Source organism: Pseudophryne corroboree, chromosome 11 (genome assembly GCF_028390025.1).
Source record: "Pseudophryne corroboree isolate aPseCor3 chromosome 11, aPseCor3.hap2, whole genome shotgun sequence".
NCBI lineage: Eukaryota > Metazoa > Chordata > Amphibia > Anura > Myobatrachidae > Pseudophryne > Pseudophryne corroboree.
Window position 1 is genome coordinate 32411408 of NC_086454.1, and position 19442 is coordinate 32430849.

The 19442-nt window shown below is 45.9% G+C and overlaps 1 protein-coding gene across 4 annotated transcripts in view; it reads right to left on the reverse strand.

Annotated features, from left to right (window-relative positions):
- AMPD3 (adenosine monophosphate deaminase 3) overlaps window positions 1–19442 on the reverse strand; it is an 84261-nt gene that overhangs the window by 37699 nt on the left and 27120 nt on the right. For all 4 annotated transcript variants that reach the window (XM_063946442.1, XM_063946441.1, XM_063946440.1 and 1 more), the window contains one exon: window positions 300–516. In XM_063946442.1, the coding sequence (XP_063802512.1) occupies window positions 300–516 (217 nt within the window). The remainder of the gene's footprint in view (window positions 1–299; window positions 517–19442) is intronic.

The window sequence follows — 19442 nt, forward strand, 5'->3', positions numbered from 1 at the left end:
GTAACGCATGCACTGTAGGAGTTTCTAGGGATATCTGCGCAAAAATGTTGAACTCCGTGACCATCGGCAAAGCTTGCGGCTGAGAATAAGGTCCTCCATGTTTTACCACAGATGATGGCAATGTGCATTTATTTGCACTTAATTTAGCATGAATTCAATTGTTAAAAAGATACCTATTGAATAAAGTTGTGGTAAAACGGCAGACTGAGCTAAGCGATTGCTGATCTTATGGCGTCTGAGCCATTTACTGCAGGTGGAGGGTTAGAATGCAGATGGAAAGAGGTGAGCAGCGTCCTTACCCCGGCACAATAATCCCCACTAATGGTCACTCTCTGAAATTCTGGGACGTCATACGGTACTTGGACAACTTGACCAGGGCCTCTTAGGATGGGAATGGGTGGCTGCTCTGGAGACAGAGGAGATGGAATGGGTGTGATGGTTGATGGCGACTTCCAGTCATGAGGGGGCATTTGAAGAGACAATGATTGGGAGCGAATGATCTTGAAACTTTTCTTCCTATATTCCAGAGAAGTACATAGGTTACAATGCAAAGTAGTAACAACTATATTTAATTACATGGCATTTGGTACATGAAACAGCTTAGATGATGGGACTCTCCAGTCACTCTCTAAAAGGGTGTTCATGAAAACCACTTGACCTCCCAATTTGGCATGCACATTGGCTGGACATATGGGAAGTACATTTGCTGGACACATTCAGTAAAATTTGGGTATGCAGTAAAAAAATAGGACAAGGTCATTGCTATTCTTTCATCATTAATCATTATGATTTTTTTGTTGACTTGTTATCTTTAATTAGTCAGAACACATGTTCTATCAGTTCTGGTTCAGGAGCATAATTTCAAACTAGGAGCCTGGAGGGGAGATGGTTACTGGTTTCCCCCCGCATAAAGCAGAACCTGGAGCAACGGAGGAGGTCAGTGTGCCCCCTTCAGACCTGGGGCCCGGAGGTCCAGAGCCGGCCCTAGGCATAGGCAAACCAGACAAATGACTAAGGCATTTGGCATGCCCAGGGGCACAATCAGCTTCTGCTGATTAAAATAATATGTGGCTTTCTTTGGAAGGGTAAGCGTCCCAGAATCGCCCTGGTGAAGCTGCAGCAGACCAGAGACAATGGAGGTATTAACTTTCCGCATATAACACACTATAATCATGCATCGCTTTTACGATATTTGCGCGACTGGTTACACAATAGTGAAATTTATACAGATTCGTTTTTAGATAAACAATTTCTGTCGGAGGGTAACTTAATTAACTTCTTACATCAACATGATGCAGAAATTGATCATGAAATACGAGAGAACCCATTATTATGGTCCACGAGGAGAGTGTGGCATATAATTCGTCACCAAAATAATTTAATGCGCATAAATCCTTGTTTCTACCATTTTTGTCTAACCCGGATTTTCAAAACGGATTAGCATCCTTCCCTTTTACATTGTGGAAGAGAGAGGGAGTACAGGATGTAAGCAGTATAGTCGATATTTCCTCTAAACGTCTGTTGACATTTGAACAGGCTAGGGAAAAATAACCCGTTCTTCAAAGATTTCCTTTAGCATTTTTCCAGGCACAACACTATGCAAGCTCAATTATCGGGGCTCTCTCAGAGCAGGATTGGCAGAATGCTACTGATAGTATGCTTCGATCATCTCCACCGGTTAAAAAAAGCTATCTCTTGGCACTACTCTATTTTAAGAAAGCATATAGACCATGAGCAGGTTACTTCAGGGGTTAGTCAATGGATGTCATCCTTCCCCTCCTTATCGTGTGACGATTTACTTAAAAATCTCCGCAGTGGCTGTAAATTGTTGCCCGCTGCGCAGTATCGAGAGATGTTCTTGAACATTTTTCACCGCTCTTATTTCACTCCCCATAGGCAATATCTGGCTGGTATGACTACCTCTCATAACTGTTTAAGATGCATGTCCTCTCAAGCGGACTTCCTCCATTGCTTCTGGTCTTGTCCTTTGCTTCGGAGATTTTGGCTGGCGGTGAGGACATTTTCCTTAGATCGCCTAGTCAATTACATTCCGTTCAGCGCTGAATGGGCAATATTCGGGATAGTACCTACTACACAAAGAATTGCTAGGGGTTGCAGGAAGGGGTGTAGTATGGCTGACCGGCGGTCAGAAGACCGCCGGTCAGCTTACCGACGCTGGGATCCCGGCAGCATACTGACGCCGGGATCCCGGCGGGGAGGGGCAAGTGCAGTAAGCCCCTTGCGGGCTCGCTGCGGTCGTCTCGGGTTCTATTCCCACACTATGGGTGTCGTGGACACCCACAAGTGGAATTAGTCCCTGTTGGTCGGCATGCCGACCATCGGGATAGTGAGGGGTCGGGATGGTGGAGGAGGTCATGTGACTGTCGGTCTCCCGACCGCCGGTCACATGAATACCACCCGCAGGAAGTTACTGCTAGCTATAAGCGCTGCTGCCCGAAAGACTATATTGCAAAGTTGGATTTCTACCTCTCCACCATCCCTACAGATGTTTAAAAGCAAGCTATTCCATGTTTTTAACATGGATTAGATTGAAGCATCATTGAATAAGGAACGTTTGGTTCCGCCTTTCTTTGAAACATGGGAAAGCTATATCCCCATTCTGCCCAGGGAGTTTCAGAATAGACTAGTAGAATCCCTTACAAACACAACGTGGTTTCAGCAGCGAAGAATCACGGGAGATCTCCCCTTCGACATATGAGGGAATATTACTTCTTGCTTTCCCCTTTTGCTTACAATTGACACCTTGGGGTTTGGCTCTTGTGGTCCTGTGCGGCTCCTCGTCGTCCCCCCCCCCCTCCCCTTTTACATCTTTTCAATTAGTAATTTATTATATAGTGTGAATGGCAGTGTTATAATCACTTTATATCACAGTATTGCATCCTAGCAGACAATTTATATATTGTTTCTTTGGTAAATGGATAACCTTCCAATATGGATTACTCTACTTCATTGTGATATAATTACTGTATTTGATTCAATGTACTGCTTGGATGCACAGCCCTGCCCATTTAAATGTATTTAATGTGCAGATTGTAAAGAAATGTTGGTAATTGTAGTGCTTAATAAAAAAAAAATATTTTGGAAAAAAAAAATATGTGGCATGCCTATATTGTGTGTGTGACTGTGGCTGTATCTGCATACGAAATGTTATGTTACAGATTATTCCTGGAAATCACTGTAACGTAGCATTTCATATGCAGATACAAACACAGTGTATGTTTATAAGGACATTACTAATGTGTGTCATATGTGTAAGGGGCATTACTGTGTGGCATCATGCGTATAAGGCAGTCTACTATGTTGTAACTTGTAACATATAGAAAGGGCACTACTGTGTGGTCTAATGTGAATAAAAAGCAATATGGTGTGGTGCAATGTGAATAAGGAGCAATTGTGTGTGATGTAATGTGAATAAAGTTGCACTACTGTGTGGCGTAATTTGAATTGGGGTACTATTGTGTGCCCATGCCCCTTCCCAGCAAGAACACACCCCTTTTTGGGCTGCACACCGAATGTGCACACTGTTCCTATTTAAAATATAAAAGGGGTAGGAGCACCAAAAATGAGGACTGCTATGGATGAGGGGTGATGGTGCTGGGAAAAGGGTGCAGGGTCAGAGGCGGAATTAGCGGTGGTGCTAGGGGGCGCCAGCCAAAATTTTGCCTAGGACATCATATTGGTTAGGGCTGGCTCTGCGGAGGTAGACTTCCTTCCATTTTGTCCTGTATTTACGCCCCTGGTCTGGTTACCCACAAGACATAAATACGAGGAAGCGGTTGAGGCTAGAATAACAGGTGTAAAATGTTACTGTAGCACAGAGTATTTCAGCTCAGTTAACTCCTGTGTGTCCATGTACTGTATGCAAGTCAGAGCAGCTTGGCCAACATAAAATTGGGCCAATAATCATTAGCGGCAGCACAGTCACATCTGCCAAATGCATCTCATTAAGTAGCAAGATCATCCATTCAGCTGGTGTAGATTAATTACCCAGCCACTATGCAACAAAATACAGCCACAGAAGCCTCTTATTTATTATTTATTAACGGTTTCTTACAGAGCACCAGCATATTCCATTGCAATTGGACAGAGGTAAGAGGGCCCTGCTCGCAGGCTTACACTCTATAGGGAAATAGGAATGTGATACATTAGGATAAGTGCTACATATTGCATATAGGTCTTGGTGGGCTGTATGAAGCAGTCACACAGCAATGTTGGCCAAGCGACAGGAGGATGTGAAAGTGAAGAAAGAGAAGTGATCTTATGTGTGGGCTGTATAGACATAGCCAGACTAAGGTGGGGGCGCACTGGATACTGTACCCTGGGCCCCCCTTGGTCAGGGCCCCCCCCCCCGGCTGGAGCACATTGACATCACTAGTTCTTCCTCTTGTGCAGCAGCAGAACCAGGCAGCCAGAATGTGAGCAGGACAGTATACAGTGCAGGCAGAGATACAGGAGTATCAGGTGTCATGAGCTACCAATGGAGCTTCCCGACCAGAGGAGAGATGGAGGGGGTGGAGAGTTGTAAGTGACCTGGGGATCCCTGCATCTCCTCCTCCCCGCCTGGGTGTCTAGGTCCTGTTTATCCTGTTATCTAATGAGAGCATTCGGGTCTAGAAAGAGAGAGTCCTCCTGAGTCCTGTCCCAGTGTGTATGTACTACAGAAGCTGCTGCTATTCTTACATGTGACAAGATAAATTATATATATTTTATTTTTCTGTGTGTATTTTAAGGTTGTTTAAGTTGTCTTTGTTTCATTACAAGAAATCTTTATAAAAAAGTTGTCTCTCAATTAGGTGGAGCTATAAACAGTACCCAGGCATTATTAAACTATTAGTTTAAATCTAATATACACCATTGGTTTAAATTTGATATACACAACCATACCTCCCAACAGGACCCATTCCAGGAGGGACAAAATACCTTTCTTATCAACTAAATAGTTCAACACAGGTGATGGCAATCATATATTAAGTGGGAAGTCCAGGTAGAGAGCATTTTGTCCCCCCTGGAATTGGTCATGTTGGGAGGTATGCACAATCTAACATACACCCCTCTTCCCCCGGACCCCTGTCTTAAGTGCCCCGGGCCTCCCCAATTCTTAATGCGGCGCGGTGTATAGAGGGAGGTAATTAGATAGGTTAAGCTTATGGAGGCTGTGTGGGAGACTAGAGGAAAGTCTTATTGTGCATGGGAGGGCATTCCACAGAGTTTGTGCAGCCCATATACAGTCCTGTAATCGAGCATGGGAGCAGGTAATGAGTGTGGGTGAGAGACGCAGATCTTGAGCAGATCAGAGAGATTGGGTTGGGAGATATTGATTTATTACATCTCAGTCTCCTCGCACAGTATTAGCTGCATGCATCTGGCACAGGGAAACTGCACAAGATAATTATATACAAAGGGTGGAGATTGGGAAATAAAAGGGAGGTGATTATCAGTTACAGTAAATCACAACATTTGCCAGATGTAGAATTTGTGTCTGACCAAATCATATTGCATTGCAAGAGTTGTACATATACAAATATTGCACATACATACCAGACCCTTCTATTTACTGCATATTAGAATTAGGTGAGGCCGCACCCCCCTCAATCATTCTCCACCCCCCACCCCCACCCCAGCGCAAATGCAGCCAGTAATTAGATTAGTGCCGGACACAGATCAGCCCCAAGCTTGTCCCTTCTGTACACAGTCTTACAGGCACGTGTCCCACCAGTTGTTCCTGTCTTAGGGTCTTGGCTCATAAACTGAAACTGGGTACAGTAAGTAGCATGCTTGATATTGGGACAGAGATACAGTGGGACGGACACCTGTATAATATTCCAGCATACTGATTGATGTCTTATATGATGGACCGTGGTCTCGGTGGTTGCAGTAATGCTCCCCAACACCATAACAATGTAGCCATACTACCTACACATGTTGGCGCAGTGTACTATGCAGTCATTTTATATTGGTGTTTCCATTCCCTTGTTCACTACTTGCACCTTACTACACTCGTTACTTTCCTGACACGTTTTAGCATGTTTAACACTGTAATCTAAAAGCTAACAAGCTCCATGCTTGTTCCTATCATTTCTACAGCCGCCGGCCATAGATGGAGCTAGACAGACGTTATCAGATAGCTGCTGCTGTGGTCTCATGAGTGACAAGAAACACCATCAGTCTTCCACAGAAAGTGCCAAAACTGAGTACAAAACAGTGACCGCAGAGAGGAAACACCCTAGACTGACGGAATATGTACCCAGGTTATACAAGGACAGAACAGTAGTGAATGGGCCTGGGTTATACCAGGAGAGAACAGTAGTATATGTGCCTGGGTTATACCAGGAGAGAACAGTAGTATATGTGCCTGGGTTACACCGGGAGAGAGCAGTAGTATATGTGCCTGGGTTACACCAGGAGAGAACAGTAGTATATGTGCCTGGGTTATACCAGGAGAGAACAGTAGTATATGTGCCTGCGTTACACCAGGAGAGAGCAGTAGTATATGTGCCTGGCTTACACCAGGAGAGAGAGCAGTAGTTTATGTGCCTGGGTTACACCAGGAGAGAACAGTAGTATATGTGCATGGGTTACATCAGGAGAGAACAGTAGTATATGTGCCTGGGTTACACCGGGAGAGAGAGCAGTAGTATATGTGCCTGGGTTACACCAGGAGATAGCAGTAGTATGTGTGCCTGCGTTACACCAGGAGAGAACAGTAGTATATGTGCCTGGGTTACACCAGGAGAGAGAGCAGTAGTATATGTGCCTGGGCTACACTTGGAAAGAGCAGTAGTATATGTGCCTGGGTTACACCAGGAGAGAGCAGTAGTATATGTGCCTGGGTTACACCAGGAGAGAGAGCAGTAGTATATGCGCCTGGGTTACACCAGGAGAGAGAGCAGTAGTATATGCGCCTGGGTTACACCAGGAGAGAGCAGTAGTATATGTGCCTGGGTTACACCAGGAGAGAGCAGTAGTATATGTGCCTGGGTTACACCAGGAGAGAGAGCAGTAGTTTATGTGCCTGGGTTACACCAGGAGAGAACAGTAGTATATGTGCATGGGTTACATCAGGAGAGAACAGTAGTATATGTGCCTGGGTTACACCGGGAGAGAGAGCAGTAGTATATGTGCCTGGGTTACACCAGGAGATAGCAGTAGTATGTGTGCCTGCGTTACACCAGGAGAGAACAGTAGTATATGTGCCTGGGTTACACCAGGAGAGAGAGCAGTAGTATATGTGCCTGGGCTACACTTGGAAAGAGCAGTAGTATATGTGCCTGGGTTACACCAGGAGAGAGCAGTAGTATATGTGCCTGGGTTACACCAGGAGAGAGAGCAGTAGTATATGCGCCTGGGTTACACCAGGAGAGAGAGCAGTAGTATATGCGCTTGGGTTACACCAGGAGAGAGCAGTAGTATATGTGCCTGGGTTACACCAGGAGAGAGCAGTAGTATATGTGCCTGGGTTACACCAGGAGAGAGAGCAGTAGTATATGTGCCTGGGTTACACCAGGAGAGAGAGCAGTAGTATATGTGCCTGGGTTACACCAGGAGAGGGTGCCCTGCCGAAAGTACGGGCACATTCGCAGGATGGGCGCTGTGCATGCGCCCGCGGGGTGATAGTAAAAGTTCCGGTTGGATCGCGATTTGTGACCCAACCTGAATTAGCCCCAATATGTAATGAAGCTGAGCAGTATGTAATATGTAATGAGGCTGAGCAGCATGTAATATGTAATGAGAGTGAGCAGCATATAATATGTAATGAGGTTGAGCAGCATGTAATGAGGCTGAGCAGTATGCAGTAATATGTCATGAGGCTGAGCAGCATGTAATATGTAATGAGAGTGAGCAGCATATAATATGTAATGAGGCTGAGCAGTATGCAGTAATATGTCATGAGGCTGAGCAGCATGTAATATGTAATGAGGCTGAGCAGCATGCAGTAATATGTCATGAGGCTGAGCAGCATGTAATATGTAATGAGGCTGAGCAGCATGTAATATGTAATGAGAGTGAGCAGTATGTAATATGTAATGAGGCTGAGCAGTATGTAATATGTAATGAGGCTGAGCAGTATACAGTAGTATGTAATGAAGCTGTGCAGTATGCAGTAGTATGTAATGAGGCTGAGCAGTATGTAATATAATGAAGCTGTGCAGTATGCAGTAGTATGTAATGAGGCTGAGCAGTATGTAATATGTAATGAGGCTGAGCAGTATGTAATATGCAATGAGGCTGAGCAGCATGTAATATGTAATGAGAGTGAGCAGTATGTAATATGTAATGAGAGTGAGCAGTATGTAATATGTAATGAGAGTGAGCAGTATGTAATATGTAATGAGAGTGAGCAGTATGTAATATGTAATGAGGCTGAGCAGTATACAGTAGTATGTAATGAAGCTGTGCAGTATGCAGTAGTATGTAATGAGGCTAAGTAGTATCTCCTATATAATAGCCCTATTCTGTGACCTTGTGATTCATTTGCTAACGCTGGGCGGAGTTACAACAGTGGGCGGAGTTAGTCAAATGAGTCACAGAGATCTGGCCAAATCTACAGGAGACTAGGAGCAGAAGCAGATAGCATGGGCATTGGGCATGGCACAGGCAGGGGTGCATACCTCCCAGCTTTCTGCAGGAGCTTTATCCAGGCAGAAGGAGGGACACACACACACTCGGCGAAAAGGGGGCGTGGCTTCACGGGAGGGTCCCCGTTTTCGTCAGTGAGGGAGCATGCCCAGCGCTCTGTGAGCTGCTGGCATGCTCCCAGGGGCTGATTATGAGTCCGGGGGGCCCAGGGCACTTGTGACAGGGGAGCCCTATCTCATTGCGGTGCCTGCTGTGGGTTGGGGGCGTGGCCTAATCGCGCCCCGCGCGGCCACGCCCCCTTATGCAAATTTCGATTTTTATTTTTATTTTTTTGATGGGATTTTGGCCCCTCAGCTAGGGCTAAATCCAGAGGAGGTGGTCGCTCCCCCCCCCTACACATCCGCACAGGCAGAAGAAAGCAGGGAGACTGCTGCCTCCCTGCAACACCACAGACCTGCCTACACGTAGCAGCGTGCGCTGACTGTAGCACAATGCTGCCGCTGTTACTGGCAGGACGGGGGGGGGGGGTAGCTTCTGAGCTGGGACAGAGCTACTCCAGCCGGGGGGTCCCCTAAAACTGTGGGGCCATCGGTACGTATCCCCTGCCCCCCCCACACCTTAATCCGGCTCTGCTGCTGGAACCCCCCCATTAATCCGTACCCCCTGATGCCCCCTCTCCCTCTGTCTCCACTATTCACCGCTGCTCTGCTAAGCAGAACAGCGAGTACAGGAGCTTTCCAACTGCCCCCACCGCCGGACACTGCGACCCGCGGGTGGGACAGCGGGACAGACCCCAAAAAATGGGACTGTCCCACGAAAATCGGGATATTTGGGAGGTATGGGGGTGTGTGAGGGGTATGTCATACAGACAGACGGGCACCGGCTGTGTGCTTGACCACCCACATCGGCATACTCAGCAGGGTCTCTCTGATGCGGAGGAGCGTCACTTTCTGGCACACTCCACGCTTCTTAGCTGCAGTTTAGTGGGGTACCTGCCGCTGTGCAGGTTCCATACTGCCTCTGTTATCTCCAGCCCCGGCAACCCCACCGCTAGCTGCAGCGCTGCCACCCGCAGTGGAGTGCGCCCAGCTCATTCACACACTTTAGCTGGCGGGTAGCGCTGCAGAAATCCGAGCTGCTTGCAGGCTCTGACCCACTCCTCCCTCCAGCCGCAGCGTCTCCTGGGAGCTAACCAGTCACTCCCAGTCTCCCCTTACCACAGTGCCCGGAAGCCGTGAGGTCCGCGCCACGTGCATGCTATGACCCCCTCCTCCCTCCAGCCGCAGCATCTCCTGGGGGCTAACCAGTCATTTCCAGTCTCACATTACCACAGTGCCCGGCAGCTGCGCGAGGTCTGCGGTGTGTGACTGAGGAGGGGGGAGGGATGCGGACGGGCAGAGGAAGCAGGACTCCAGCCTGAGAGCGTCAGCCATGCCAAGTCTCCAGCAGCAGCAGATCCCAACAGGTTGGAGTGGAACAGCAGCAGCCAGCAGCAGTGACTCCGGTAAGACACATCTGTCTGTCACCACTGTTTTGTCCCTAATACCAATCTCTCCCGTGCCCTGTGTTCTGTCATGTCCCTGTCACCCCTGGCCTTGCCCTGCCACCCTTATCCTGGCCCTTTCACCCTTATCCTGGCCCTGTCACCCTTATCCTGTTCCTATCATTTCTGTCCTGGCCCCGTCACCCCTTTCCTGGCCCCGTCAACCCTGTACTGACCCTGTCACCCCTGTCCTGGCTCTGTTACTGCATACCCTCCAACTACCTTTTATGGCATGTACAGTACCCGCAGCGCCTCCAGACCTCTCCCCAATGCACCACACCTCCGCACCTTCCCCTCCACCACATGCGGCACTCCACCCCTCCACCACATGCTGTGCCTCCAGACCCCCTACACCACCCGTGGCTCCCACTCCTCCACCCCTTCACCACCCACAGCACCTCCAGGCCCCTTCCACCATTCACCCCCCTTATATGTCTCCCCCAACACCTGCTCCCCTCCACCCGCAGCATCTGCAGACACCCTCCTCCATCAGCGGTCCCCCCCTCACCCACCCCTCCCCCACCAATGGCACCCCCGCACCTGCCCCTCCACCACCTGCAGCACCTCCGGACCTCCTTTCCCATCCGCCGCAACACCCGTACCTGCCCCTACCCTACCCATGGTACCTGCGGTCCCCTACCCAACCCCCGGCACTCCCGTCCCTTCCCATCCAACAGCACCTCCGGAACCCTTCATCCATCCACAACATCCCCACACCTGCCCCTCTCCCACCCGTGGCACCCCTGCCCCTCCCACACCTTCAGTGCCTCCGGACCCCTCCCCCATCTGCATCCCCCCACTCCTCTGCCCCTCCCCCACGCGCAGCACCTCCCGAACCTTCCCCATCCGGGCCCCACCCCCACTTCTGCCCCCCTCCACCCGCAGCATCTACAGACACCATCCGCAGTCCCCCCCACACCCGCTACATTCTGTACATCGTGCCCTGCAGGTGCTGTTCACGCCGTCGCAAGGGGCTGCGCCTCCTTCACCATCGCACGCCCTTTCATTGTGCAATATTTAACAACTAACAAAGGAATGCAGGTAATACTCCATATAATACAAATATTAAACCCCTGAAAGGCATGCAAGGGTTAAGGGGGCGTAGCCCCTTGCGACGGTGTGAAGAGCGCCCGTAGGGCGCGATGAAGCACCTAGTGTAATATAATGAAGCTGTGCAGTATGCAGTAATATGTAATGAGGCTGAGCAGTATGTAATATGTAATGAGGCTGAGCAGTATGCAGTAATATGTAATGAGGCTGAGGAGTATACAGTAGTATGTAATGAGGCTGTGCAGTATGCAGTAGTATGTAATGAGGCTAAGTAGTATGTAATATAATGAGGCTGAGCAGTATGCAGTAATATGTAATGAGGCTGAGCAGTATGCAGTAATATGTAATGAGGCTGAGCAGTATGCAGTAATATGTAATGAGGCTGAGCAGTATGCAGTAATATGTAATGAGGCTGAGCAGTATGCAGTAATATGTAATGAGGCTGAACGGTATGTAGTAATATGTAATGAGGCAGAACGGTATGTAATATGTAATGAGGCTGAACGGTATACGGTAGTATGTAATGAGGCTGTGCAGTATGCAGTAGTATGTAATGAGGCTGAGCAGTACGTAATGAGGCTGATCAGTATGCAGTAATGGGTGGTATTCAGTATACTGGTTGTTGGGATCCTGGTGCACAGTATACCGGCGCCGGAATCCCGACAACCAGCATACCGACACCTTTGCTCCCTCTTGGAGGTCCACAACCCCCCCCTGGAGGGAGAATACTGTGCCCGCAAGGGGCTCATTTACGCTCGCACCGCTGTCGACAAGCCGGCGGTCGGGATCCCAGCGTCGGTATGCTGGCGGCCGGGGACCCGGCTGTCGGCAACGCATACTACACCCAGCAGTATGTAATATGTAATGAGGCTGAGCAGCATGTAATATGTAATGAGGCTGAGCAGTATGTAATATGTAATGAGGCTGAGCAGTATGTAATATGTAATGAGGCTGAGCAGTATGTAATATGTAATGAGGCTAAGCAGTATGTAGTAATATGTAATGAAGCTGAGCAATATGCAGTAATATGTAATGAGGCTGAGCAGTATGTAATACGTAATGAGGCTGAGCAGTATGCAGTAATATGTAATGAGGTTGAGCACCATGTAATATGTAATGAGGTTGAGCACCATGTAATATGTAATGAGGCTGAGCAGTATGCAGTAATATGTAATGAGGTTGAGCACCATGTAATATGTAATGAGGCTGAGCAGTATATAATATGTAATGAGGCTGAGCAGTATGTAATATGTAATGAGGCTGAGCAGTATGTAATATGTAATGAGAGTGAGCAGTATGTAATATGTAATGAGGCTAAGCAGTATGTAGTAATATGTAATGAAGCTGAGCAATATGCAGTAATATGTAATGAGGCTGAGCAGTATGTAATACGTAATGAGGCTGAGCAGTATGCAGTAATATGTAATGAGGTTGAGCACCATGTAATATGTAATGAGGTTGAGCACCATGTAATATGTAATGAGGCTGAGCAGTATGCAGTAATATGCAATGAGGTTGAGCACCATGTAATATGTAATGAGGCTGAGCAGTATGTAATATGTAATGAGAGTGAGCAGTATGTAATATGTAATGAGAGTGAGCAGTATGTAATATGTAATGAGGCTGAGCAGTATGTAATATGTAATGAGGCTGAGCAGTACGCAGTAATATGTAATGAGGTTGAGCACCATATAATATCAGAATCAGCTTTATTGGCCAGGTGTACTCACGTACACTAAGAATTCTTTGTGGTACAATGCATCGCCAAGCAGCAACATGAAGGGGGAGTACATAGTATAAGAAGGGGGAAGAACATAGCATACATTACAAACATTACACATATGAGTTGATACTGCACAATGCAACTGTACAATAGACTCAACATATTAGACATATTATACATGTAAGACTAAAAACGAAGGCTGCTTGGCAGAGCAGCACCGAGGCAGCCATCCGCGGCGCCAACTAGAACTCAAACAATGCACATAATACTGAGCAGTATGTAATATGTAGTGAGGCTGAGCAGTATGTAATATGTAATGAGGCTGAGCAGTATGCAGTAATATATAATGAGGTTGAGCACCATGTAATATGTAATGAGGTTGAGCACCATGTAATACGTAATGAGAGTGAGCAGTATGTAATATGTAATGAGGTTGAGCACCATGTAATATGTAATGAGGCTGAGCAGTATGTAGTAATATGTAATGAGGCTGAGCAATATGCAGTCATATGTAATGAGGCTGAGCAGCATGTAGTAATATGTAATGAAGCTGAGCAATATGCAGTAATATGTAATGAGGCTGAGCAGTATGTAATATGTAATGAGGCTGAGCAGTAAGTAATATGTAATGAGGCTGAGCAGTATGTAATATGTAATGAGGCTGAGCAGCATGTAATATGTACTGAAGCTGAGCAATATGCAGTAATATGTAATGAGGCTGAGCACCATGTAATATGTAATGAGGCTGAGCAGTATGTAGCACTAGCAATATGTAATGAAGCTGAGCAGTATGCAGTAATATGTAATGAAGCTGAGCAATATGCAGTCATATGTAATGAGGCTGAGCAGAATGTAGTAATATGTAATGAAGCTGAGCAATATGCAGTAATATGGAATGAGGCTAAGCAGTATGCAGTAATATGTAATGAAGCTGAGCAATATGCAGTAATATGTAATGAGGCTGAGCAGTATGCAGTAATATGTAATGAAGCTGAGCAATGGGGGTCATTCCGAGTTGTTCGCTCGTTATTTTTTTCTCGCAACGGAGCGGTTAGTCGCTAATGCGCATGCGCAATGTCCGCAGTGCGACTGCGCCAAGTAAATTTACTATGCAGTTAGGTATTTTACTCACGGCATTACGAGGTTTTTTCTTCGTTCTGGTGATCGTAATGTGATTGACAGGAAGTGGGTGTTTCTGGGCGGAAACAGGCCGTTTTATGGGTGTGTGTGAAAAAACGCTACAGTTTCTGGGAAAAACGCGGGAGTGGCTGGAGAAACGGAGGAGTGTTTGGGCGAACGCTGGGTGTGTTTGTGACGTCAAACCAGGAACGACAAGCACTGAACTGATCGCACTGGCAGAGTAAGTTTCGAGCTACTCAGAAACTGCTAAGAAGCGTCTATTCGCAATTCTGCTAATCTTTCGTTCGCAATTTTGAGAAGCTAAGATTCACTCCCAGTAGGCGGCGGCTTAGCGTGTGCAAAGCTGCTGAAAGCAGCTTGCGAGCGAACAACTCGGAATGACCACCAATATGCAGTAATATGTAATGAGAGTGAGCAGTATGTAATATGTAATGAGGCTGAGCAGCATGTAGTAATATGTACTGAAGCTGAGCAATATGCAGTAATATGTAATGAGGCTGAGCAGCATGTAATATGTAATGAGAGTGAGCAGTATGTAATATGTAATGAGAGTGAGCAGTATGTAATATGTAGTGAGGCTGAGCAGTATGTAATATGTAGTGAGGCTGAGCAGCATGTAGTAATATGTACTGAAGCTGAGCAATATGCAGTAATATGTAATGAGGCTGAGCAGCATGTAATATGTAGTGAGGCTGAGCAGTATGTAATATGTAGTGAGGCTGAGCAGTATGTAATATGTAATGAGGCTGAGCAGCATGTAATATGTAGTGAGGCTGAGCAGCATGTAATATGTAGTGAGGCTGAGCAGCATGTAATATGTAGTGAGGCTGAGCAGTATGTAATATGTAATGAGAGTGAGCAGTATGTAATGAGGTTGAGCAGCACCATGTAATATGTAATGAGGCTGAGCAGTATGTAATATGTAATGAGAGTGAGCAGTATGTAATATGTAATGAGGCTAAGCAGTATGTAGTAATATGTAATGAAGCTGAGCAATATGCAGTAATATGTAATGAGGCTGAGCAGCATGTAATATGTAGTGAGGCTGAGCAGTATGTAATATGTAGTGAGGCTGAGCAGTATGTAATATGTAATGAGGCTGAGCAGTATGCAGTAATATGTAATGAGGTTGAGCACCATGTAATATGTAATGAGGTTGAGCACCATGTAATATGTAATGAGGCTGAGCAGTATGCAGTAATATGCAATGAGGTTGAGCACCATGTAATATGTAATGAGGCTGAGCAGTATGTAATATGTAATGAGAGTGAGCAGTATGTAATATGTAATGAGAGTGAGCAGTATGTAATATGTAATGAGGCTGAGCAGTATGTAATATGTAATGAGGCTGAGCAGTACGCAGTAATATGTAATGAGGTTGAGCACCATGTAATATCAGAATCAGCTTTATTGGCCAGGTGTACTCACGTACACTAAGAATTCTTTGTGGTACAATGCATCGCCAAGCAGCAACATGAAGGGGGAGTACATAGTATAAGAAGGGGGAAGAACATAGCATACATTACAAACATTACACATATGAGTTGATACTGCACAATGCAACTGTACAATAGACTCAACATATTAGACATATTATACATGTAAGACTAAAAACGAAGGCTGCTTGGCAGAGCAGCACCGAGGCAGCCATCCGCGGCGCCAACTAGAACTCAAACAATGCACATAATACTGAGCAGTATGTAATATGTAGTGAGGCTGAGCAGTATGTAATATGTAATGAGGCTGAGCAGTATGCAGTAATATATAATGAGGTTGAGCACCATGTAATATGTAATGAGGTTGAGCACCTTGTAATACGTAATGAGAGTGAGCAGTATGTAATATGTAATGAGGTTGAGCACCATGTAATATGTAATGAGGCTGAGCAGTATGTAGTAATATGTAATGAGGCTGAGCAATATGCAGTCATATGTAATGAGGCTGAGCAGCATGTAGTAATATGTACTGAAGCTGAGCAATATGCAGTAATATGTAGTGAGGCTGAGCAGTATGTAATATGTAATGAGGCTGAGCAGTATGTAATATGTAGTGAGGCTGAGCAGTATGTAATATGTAGTGAGGCTGAGCAGCATGTAATATGTAGTGAGGCTGAGCAGCATGTAATATGTAATGAGAGTGAGCAGTATGTAATATGTAGTGAGGCTGAGCAGTATGTAATATGTAGTGAGGCTGAGCAGTATGTAATATGTAGTGAGGCTGAGCAGTATGTAATATGTAGTGAGGCTGAGCAGTATGTAATATGTAGTGAGGCTGAGCAGTATGTAATATGTAGTGAGGCTGAGCAGTATGTAATATGTAGTGAGGCTGAGCAGTATGTAATATGTAGTGAGGCTGAGCAGTATGTAATATGTAGTGAGGCTGAGCAGTATGTAATATGTAGTGAGGCTGAGCAGTATGTAATATGTAGTGAGGCTGAGCAGTATGTAATATGTAGTGAGGCTGAGCAGTATGTAATATGTAGTGAGGCTGAGCAGTATGTAATATGTAGTGAGGCTGAGCAGTATGTAATATGTAGTGAGGCTGAGCAGTATGTAATATGTAGTGAGGCTGAGCAGTATGTAATATGTAGTGAGGCTGAGCAGTATGTAATATGTAGTGAGGCTGAGCAGCATGTAATATGTAGTGAGGCTGAGCAGCATGTAATATGTAGTGAGGCTGAGCAGCATGTAATATGTAGTGAGGCTGAGCAGCATGTAATATGTAGTGAGGCTGAGCAGCATGTAATATGTAGTGAGGCTGAGCAGCATGTAATATGTAGTGAGGCTGAGCAGTATGTAATATGTAGTGAGGCTGAGCAGTATGTAATATGTAGTGAGGCTGAGCAGTATGTAATATGTAGTGAGGCTGAGCAGTATGTAATATGTAGTGAGGCTGAGCAGTATGTAATATGTAGTGAGGCTGAGCAGTATGTAATATGTAATGAGAGTGAGCAGTATGTAATATGTAGTGAGGCTGAGCAGTGTGTAATATGTAGTGAGGCTGAGCAGTGTGTAATATGTAGTGAGGCTGAGCAGTATGTAGTAATATGTAATGAGGCTGAGCAGTATGTAGTAATATGTAATGAGGCTGAGCAGTATGTAGTAATATGTAATGAGGCTGAGCAGCATGTAGTAATATGTAGTGAGGCTGAGCAGTGTGTAATATGTAGTGAGGCTGAGCAGTATGTAATATGTAGTGAGGCTGAGCAGTATGTAATATGTAGTGAGGCTGAGCAGTATGTAATATGTAGTGAGGCTGAGCAGTATGTAATATGTAGTGAGGCTGAGCAGTATGTAATATGTGTTTAGGCCCCTGTGATGAAGAGCTTACAATCAGTACTGTAGCTGTATGCATTTATAAGACCACACCACCCCGATCCATACTGTTGGTTTCACAGCCTCCATTATCAGTGCGCACTTTCACCAGCGTTAACCTAGATGCATAAAACCCATCTGAAAAGAGACACACAGTACATATTGTACACACAGCTTGACATTGCCTTCACTACGCCTTACCTAAGTGGCACCACCCCAAATCTCCCCGTTACACCCCTTCAGCAAGTGGAGACTTGTTTCCAGGAATCACAGGCGCTCTGCTGCGGAGCAAATGCAGAACAAACTGCGTTCAACTGTGCACCAGCCCCAACATGTACTCCGCTCATTAGTAAGTGTTATTAATAAAGAGACTACAGAAACGGCTACAGATATATGACGGATGAAAGGTGCATTTGTGCAAATGGAAAGTCGTTACCTTCTCCAGCACAGCTCCTGCCTCAGCCTGCACACATGGCAGAGCTTATATCTGCGGCAGAGACTGGGGCACTGGGAGGTGGCAGTCTTCATATAATCCCAATAAATAAGATTTAAATCTATTTTTGTCTTCCTATATCTTATTCTGGATTATGCATAGTGGGGACATATATTGATTATGATAACTATACATGAAATGCGCTTTGATGCATGCTTGCCAACTTCTTTCTATTCCCCTGTGGGAGACCTGAGAGGGGAGGTAAAAGTGTGAGGTGGTGGTATGGTGTCCCAGGGGCAAAGGCGGAGGCAGGTGCCCCAGTGGCAAAGGCAGAGTGCCTCAGTGACAGAGGTTGTGGCATGGTGCCCCAGTGGCAAAGGCAGAAGCATGGTGCCTCAGTGTCAGAGGTTGTGGCATGGTGCCTCAGTGGCAGAGGTGGTGACATGGTGCCCCAGTGGCAGAGGTGGTGGCACGGTGCCCCAGTGGCAGAGGTGGTGGCACGGTGCCCCAGTGGCAGAGGTGGTGGCACGGTGCCCCAGTGGCAGAGGCTTGGTGTCTCAGTGGCAGAGGTCATGGCATGGTGCCCCAGTGGCACAGGTGGTGGTATGGTGCTCCAGTGGCAAAGGCAGAGGCATGGTGCCTCAGTGGCAGAGGTGGTGGTATGGTGCCTCAGTGCCAGAGACGGTGGAATTGTGCCTCAGTGGCAGCAAAGGTGGCATGGATCCTCAGTGAATACCTAAGGTCTAATGGGAGTAGACATGTCCACATACCCTTTATGAGAACAGCAGTATTCTCCACTTCTGCCAAGAACACATGAAATATCTGCAATATCTCCTGTGATATAAGCTTGGGTAATAGGAGTCTTCCAAGGGGAAGAAAAAAAAAAAAAAACTCTCATTTTTTGGGGGGCACTCATTGAAAATTATTACATAAAATATAACTTTTATTTCTTATTAAAATATTACCACAAACCAAGACAAAGACATAAACATATACACATAAATGACCACAAAAAACCATACCTAAATTTTCGTGTGGTATAACATCACGTGGGGAGATGAACGTGATTGTATCAGAGCCAATTATATTAATCCTGACAATTGTCACAACAAAATATGGCATTACCAACCCACCAAAAAAAGAAATAGATTGTGGGGCAATACAACTGGCTGAAATGAAAAAGGATTATCTGTATAGATAAATCTAAAATCAATACCTCAGCCAATTATAATTAATGCTACTGTCATGAAGTATATAAGTCACAATTACAGTGGTGTTTAATATATTACCAGACTACATAGCACAACCAATCTCCCCCTCAATTACGTGATATTTGTTCTCTTAAAGAGGTAGTTGCGAAATAATATAGTATTATTCAAGATATAGGATATAAATATCCACAATATGGGTAGAAAGTAATCCTAAAATTGTCAGTGCAAATACTATTAATTTTCCCAGTGCAGTATAACGGTGAGCATACTGTTAGAGTTAATTTCCTGGCACAAAGTATCCAATATATAGGAGGCCCTGATACATCTCTCAGGTACTAGCAAACTGTTCTAAATGGTTATCCGTGAGCAAGGATCAGGGCCGTTTCTTGGGGCAGGCGAACAGTGCAACCGCACTGGGCGCTCGCCGCGG